The sequence below is a fragment of the Acanthisitta chloris genome, unplaced genomic scaffold (assembly GCF_000695815.1).
Source record: "Acanthisitta chloris isolate BGI_N310 unplaced genomic scaffold, ASM69581v1 scaffold15643, whole genome shotgun sequence".
NCBI classification, from domain to species: Eukaryota; Metazoa; Chordata; class Aves; order Passeriformes; family Acanthisittidae; genus Acanthisitta; species Acanthisitta chloris.
The window spans coordinates 22,698-29,016 of record NW_008664404.1 but is presented as its reverse complement, the minus strand read 5'-3'; the positions used below and the strand labels follow the sequence as shown (position 1 = coordinate 29,016).

At 36.3% G+C, this 6,319-nt stretch overlaps 1 protein-coding gene across 1 annotated transcript in view; it reads left to right on the top strand.

The window, feature by feature from the left end:
- TARBP1 (TAR (HIV-1) RNA binding protein 1) overlaps nt 1-6,319 on the top strand; it is a 36,579-nt gene that overhangs the window by 10,055 nt on the left and 20,205 nt on the right. The window contains exons 9-12 of the mRNA XM_009071344.1: nt 476-614; nt 2,355-2,451; nt 2,747-2,922; nt 5,847-5,944. Of these exons, the coding sequence (XP_009069592.1) occupies nt 476-614; nt 2,355-2,451; nt 2,747-2,922; nt 5,847-5,944 (510 nt within the window). The remainder of the gene's footprint in view (nt 1-475; nt 615-2,354; nt 2,452-2,746; nt 2,923-5,846; nt 5,945-6,319) is intronic.

Here is a 6,319-nt window from a genome sequence, read left to right as displayed (position 1 = left end):
CCGGGGGGGGGGGGGGGGGGCAGTTTTACACCTGAGCCTTACTGGGAGGGAGGACATTGGCCTGATAAAAACCATTATCCCAACTTGCAGGATCTGCCTGTGATTTTTGGCATAAAAGATAAAAAACCCTGGTGCAAGTCTCACAGGATAACACTTGACTGGAAGAAGCTGTTTTGAGATAAGGGGACTTTTACCAGTCTTGCTTATTTTTAAGAGTTGTATTTTTTCTTATATTGATACCAGTGGTTTTCTGGGGTGTGCTCTGAATAACCCTCTGAAATAAACTTTCTATGTGTAATTAGAGGGGAATAGTCTGATAAGCCTCAAAGTAACTCCAGTGAACACCTCTCACAGTGTGGATTTGTTGGTGTAGGAATTCGTGTTTAACAGCAGTTGTGTGCTGCTGTTAAGTTGGTAATGTCAGTCCTCAGCTGGCAGATGTGGTTAAGTAAGTAACATACTGGTTTTAATTTAGCTTTGCAGTTGGTTGGAAGTGAATGACAGATGCTTCAGAAAGTCTGTAACCTCTGATTCTGAACATGGAGAGACATCATCATTATGTCAATATGTACGCAGTCTTGTGGGAGAGTACCTTAAGACATCAGCGTCTGAGGGTAAGTTCAATGTTTATTGATTAAAAAATACATTAAACATAGTTGAAACAAAAAATGACAGCAATCCTTTGGATTCCAGAGAAGTTGTTTGTTCATATTGTACCTATTCAAGTTCTGTACGATCTGTGGTACTCACAGTTCTTAAGTTTGAACTTCATTTTCTAATTCGTTTTCCTTCATAAATTACAGTTCTGCAGTATTAATTGAACATTAAATCTGAATATTCAATTTTACTGCTGCACTGATCTTGTCCATTAGATTTCTTTTGTTACTTTTTTTATGGTGTCTGAAAATGCTGGAATATAGGGGTGGAGAAAAGCACTAGGGAATGTAAATAGATGCTGCAAGTTCTATTACTTTCTTGGCAGAGCTTTTGTAAAATGACCAAGTGTGTTTATGGAGAGATAGGCCATATAGTTAGGCAGTTTAGCAGCTCATTACAGATCTTCCTGCGTAGTAATGTGCTGTTAATCTTGGGCAACTTGCAGCAGATGAGCTGCCACACCTTACAACCAAGGAAGGTACTCTGTGGGCTGTATAAGTATGCAGATAAATTCTAAAGGGATAGATTTGTTCACTCACACATTTTAAATTTTAAGCAGCTTCAGTTTAGTGTTTTCTTTCAGATACATTGAAAGGAATGGTAAATTGTTTTTTAAAAATAATTTCTGTGTGGTGTTCACTCCTTTGCTGCTGAAGTACTGCAATCATAGTGAATTTGATACAGTATTATAATGTAAAAGTAAAAAGTAAAAGCCGAACACATTGTAAATATTATATATGCGAGAGATAAAAAAGCTAGGTCAGAATTTGCTAATGATAAGTAGCTTCAGAAGCTTCCTGTGGCTCAGGAAACCTCACTCAACTGTCCTATAGTCGGAGAAGTCGCAAGCAAATTTTGCCTGTTAATATTCCAAGGCAAATGCTTTGCTAAAAATCTTGTCGGATCTTCTCTTCTTCCTGAAATGTTTGTTTAGTCCTTGGTCTATATTATCTGCAATTTCATGGCAAACATCTGCATTTTAATTCCAAATAGTGATGATTGTAATTTTCTGGTTTGATGTGAATCTTAGCTTAGAAGTAGCTCTGTGGAGGAAAGAAAAAATCAGCCACGTCCAGTTGCTTGAACTGGGCCTCCAAAGTGTGTTTTGCTTTCTAAATTCACAAAGCCAAAAACGTACCAGTCAAAAAAACCCCCTAAAATCAGCTTAAACACTGCTATTTAAGAAACAGCTTTATAGGTATGATGATGTAGTCCTGCATAAAAGATCAATGAAAGGAGAAACTTCACTTTTTGAAGTATTATTTCCTTTTTACAGAGTAGTTTTAGTTCTTTGTATAACTTTTAGCTGGTCAAAATCACAACTGATGTTTCTGAGGAAGCATAGTGGAATTTTCTTCTTGATTGACTTCATTTGAATATACTAATGTATTTTTAAAAGCAGTGGAGTCTGTCGGGAGCTATCATACAATATATGCTACTACATGACACGTTTGATTTCAGCATAAAGGCCAATGAGATAGATTAGTCTCTTTGAGGTATAGGGGAAAAGCAGTTGTGTTTGAGTTTAGTTTATATCTAGATTAAAGAATGCAAAAAAATCTTAGTAATATTCTTGTTAGCATTAATTATTGTCATCCTACTTATTTATTAAAATATGTGATAAAACCAGAAGTTTTAGAAATTAATATGAAGGTATTTTTTAAATACTGTGGAAACCTTAAAATATCTTTAATCAGGAGAAAATTGCTTAATGCCTGACTGGTTTGAAGCTAAGCTTGTCGCAACAATGATTCTGTTGGCGGCTGATGTGGAGCAGATGAGGAATAAATGCAGGTAAGTATGAAAAACTTTATTTTACATTTCTCTCTTTTTTAATCCCCTCACTCCTGAAGGATCCTGTAGGAGCCTCATCAAGTTGGGAAGCTGTCCACTTTTCTCTGTAGACTTTCGATCAGCCTGATAAGTCCTTAGACCTTGTCCAACTGTTGCTGCAAACATACCGGGTAACATTTCTAAAGATACTTAAGTGACTTGGAAACACATGTCCTATTTATTTCCAGAAGTAAATTCAACACTTAAGGCAGATACTCAGAAGAAGACTTTCTTTTTAATTTTTGTTTTTGTGTAGTGGAAAAAGCAACATAGAATGGATTGAACTAGAGGCTTTCTTGAACCCTCTTCTGGATGTCTTGATGAAACTTGGCAGTAATGCTTACATACCAACACTGAAAACAGATAAAAGCCTACAGCTTCTCTTGAAGTTATTGCAGACCCGTTCGTTAAAATGTTCCAATACGCAAGATGGTTAGTGATATCTTCAGTATACTGTGTCTTATATTAATTATAGTCTTAACTGCAACTAAGCTACTTACTGTTTTACAGCTATATTGTCAAGTTAATACTACCCTAGAAGTGGTCAATTTAAAAGTTGACGATCTGGCTTGTCTGTCATATGAAATTGAGCTGTGGGTCCAATCCTACAGGTGTCCTAAGGACTGGGAATTGAAAACTTGTAGATTTGGAGAGTGTGACTGTATTGCAAATATTCATAGGCCTATTCTTTGCCAATGTATGTATTCCATAAATCATTTAGGCACTTCAGAGAGAAGTTAGTACAGAAACCCAGCCTAACCTGCTTAGTTGCCACAGGTTCAGCCATAGTCTTTGCTGAGTGCATAAAGTGATCCTGATGGAATTGCTGTTTTCTGAGTTGACTGGTAGGCTAAGTGGTGCTCACTACAGTACAGGCCTGGTGATCTGTCTGTGAGTTTTCGCCCCCCACAGATCACACACTTTAACTTGTAGGCCTTTCAAGAGAGTCTAAGCAAAAGCTACGGAGTCCTTACTACTCCTTTTGTGAGAACTTGGTCAGTTTGTAACCAGAATAGACCTGTGTGTTTTTCCTAAGAGCAAATGAAAAATTGCAGTATTATTTTCATGAATTAGGATACTGTGCAGGAACAAGAGGGATCTTAATTTGGGGAAGCAGAAACAAAAAACTATTTTGGGAATTTTTTATTGTTTTTATGGCATGGAATACAAGAGCAGTTTTGGAGTGGGGGGCTACAGATCAAGGCTTTTATGTGGAGCAAAGGTAATTCCAGGTTCTACATCCAAGTTTCATATAGATGTCTAAATTCAGCCCTGAATTAAATGCCTACCCTCGTTTTGACAAATGCTTTATACATTCAATCCCCCAGTTGAATTTTAGATGTTTGACTGATATACTGAGCACTAATTATGCAGGTGGTTAAAGCTGATTATACGAGATGGTCTCTGACTGCTGAAGTGGGTTCCTTCAAATGAAACTAAACTGAAAGAAATGCACTAGCTGACACTGTGCATTCAGCCTACAGCACGAGGCTAGAACAAGCCTGAAACAGAAGCCTACAAAACATATATAAGTGCATATTAGCTTTTTAGTATTGAGAATAAATAATTTTCCAGTGTGCCTTGTGTGCTTGCTGATGTATGTTCAGTGGATTGCTCCTGCTCTGGGACTTTTGACACCTGGTGTAGCATGTTAAGTTCTGCTAACAGTTCTAAAGGTATGGCAGGGCTGAGCTTCGCAGTGTCCCCATCCTTTTGGACGTCCCCATAGGTACTGCAGTCCAGCTCATCATCAGTCTTTCAAGAGGCTTTTAGACTTGCATTGTAATTTTAAGTTAAACAAGGATTACTTTTCTTTTCTGCAGCTGTGAATGGACTATGGTGAAGGGTGGGAAGAATAATGCTGTAAAATACAGAAGTTGTGTTTTTGTGTTGATTAAATGGGAGGTGAAAATGATAAAATGGTAGGGAATAATAAAGGAATTTAAGCTTGTAAAACAAAAACAGTAACAAGTGGGAAGTGTTTAATTTAAGTGTTAAAATATTAAGACTCTCTTAATGGGGATAGACATGCCTGAGATGAATTGGTGGCATTCTTGACAGGTCTTTCTGTCTGTATTGTTATATCTTTCTGTCTGTTAATGAGTTCACTATTTTAAACAGTAGGCTTTTGCTAATTTTTTTAAATAGTGTTGCAGAGCCACTGGTGGTAATGAATTGTTTTTTGTGTCCAGCATGTTTATCTGAAGAATTTCTGAATTTAAATTGCAGTTGATGTTTTAGTGATTTGAGGCTTATGATGAAACATGATAGTAATCTGAGATAATGAAACTGTTCTAAACAATTTAAGTATTAGGAATATAGTCCAGTGAGCCATTTTAGTGGAGAGCATTGAAAGTAAGTACAATATGGATTTGGAACTTCTGGATATAAGTCCCTTTATATTTCTACTTTCTGAAGGTCTTCCATTTTGTAATAGTTTTGCTACTTGAAAAGTAGCTCAGGGTCAACTCCCAAAAAACCCCAGCAGATACAACCTTTAGAATCATAGAATTATAGAACCTCTGGGTAGCTCTCCTAAATAGTGAAATTAGCAACTGATTTTTTTAGAATAAGATGATCTTGCAGAGTCATTTAACTCCATTTTCATATTGAGATGTTATTTCTTTGCCTTTCAGCTAGCACTTACCCCTTGAATCACAGATTGAAATGTTTGTGGTTAAATATGTTGTACCAGAGTGACCTGCCTTCCTCATGTGATGAACTTGTGTCTTTTCCTTTGTGAAATGCTATGCATATGTGGTATACTTTGTAGCCTAGCCTTCTCCCCAAAGAAAGTATCGCATTTTGTGTTACGATCTTGCATTTTCATTTACAATGTTAAGCCCGGAAACTACTTGACTGAAATATTGTAAAAGTCCTCTATATCCAATGATTAATTAAAAAACCCAACTCCTTAAAAGCCAAATTTCACATTTATTATAAATATTAGGAATGGAAAATTATATTTTTTCCATATAATGTTAATTGCTGGAATGGAAACTTCTGTTCTTTAGTAAAGAGTAAGTTCATTAATAAGCTGTTTGTGCAGAGGGTTGGGAATAGGACAAAAGTTGCATTACAGTTTGGAAAACTATGCTTTTGTCATCTGGTCTTGTGTGAGCTTTGTTTCACCAATATATGATAAAACTCAGGAAAGAATGTAATCTGGTTTGATTTTTTTCAGCCCTGTGGCTTACACTGCTAAAGGGTACCAAGCTGTTTTAAGGTATTCTTAGGTATTTGAATAGTATTACTGTGAACTTTGACTCTATAAATTAATTAAATCTGCATGGTATAACAGAATGCTGAAGGAGATTGCACTTCTGTACGTTAATATTTTTTTCCTCTCCACACAGATGGGGTATTGTTTTTTATCTGGAAGTCTCTCACGACACCTTTTGAGAGTATTCTTGAATTTGTTCTCCGACGACTTACTGCAAATGAGTTGAGCACTGTAAGTAATGATTATGAGACATACTTAGGTGTGGTTTTGCTTGTTAATTGAATTTACCAGTATTGCTAATTTTCATATCAAAGTCAATTTGTATAGAGACACTTCTGTTAACCTTTTTTTTGAGTGGGCACAGTAAGAATACAGCAAAAAAAAAAGTGTCTGGACAAGCCATGTTTAGTGTCTGTAGTCTGCAGTGATTGTTTCTTCTCAGTTCTAAAGAGATAATGTAGTTTGAAATTATGAGTATCATGTCTACTAGTCATATCTACTAGTACAGCTGTGGACATGAGGTGTTAGGAGTTTGGAGACTTTTAGTACTGGTTATCATCTTTATTGACTGTCTTTCACTGTTCGCTCATTGCTGTGTTTTAAGCA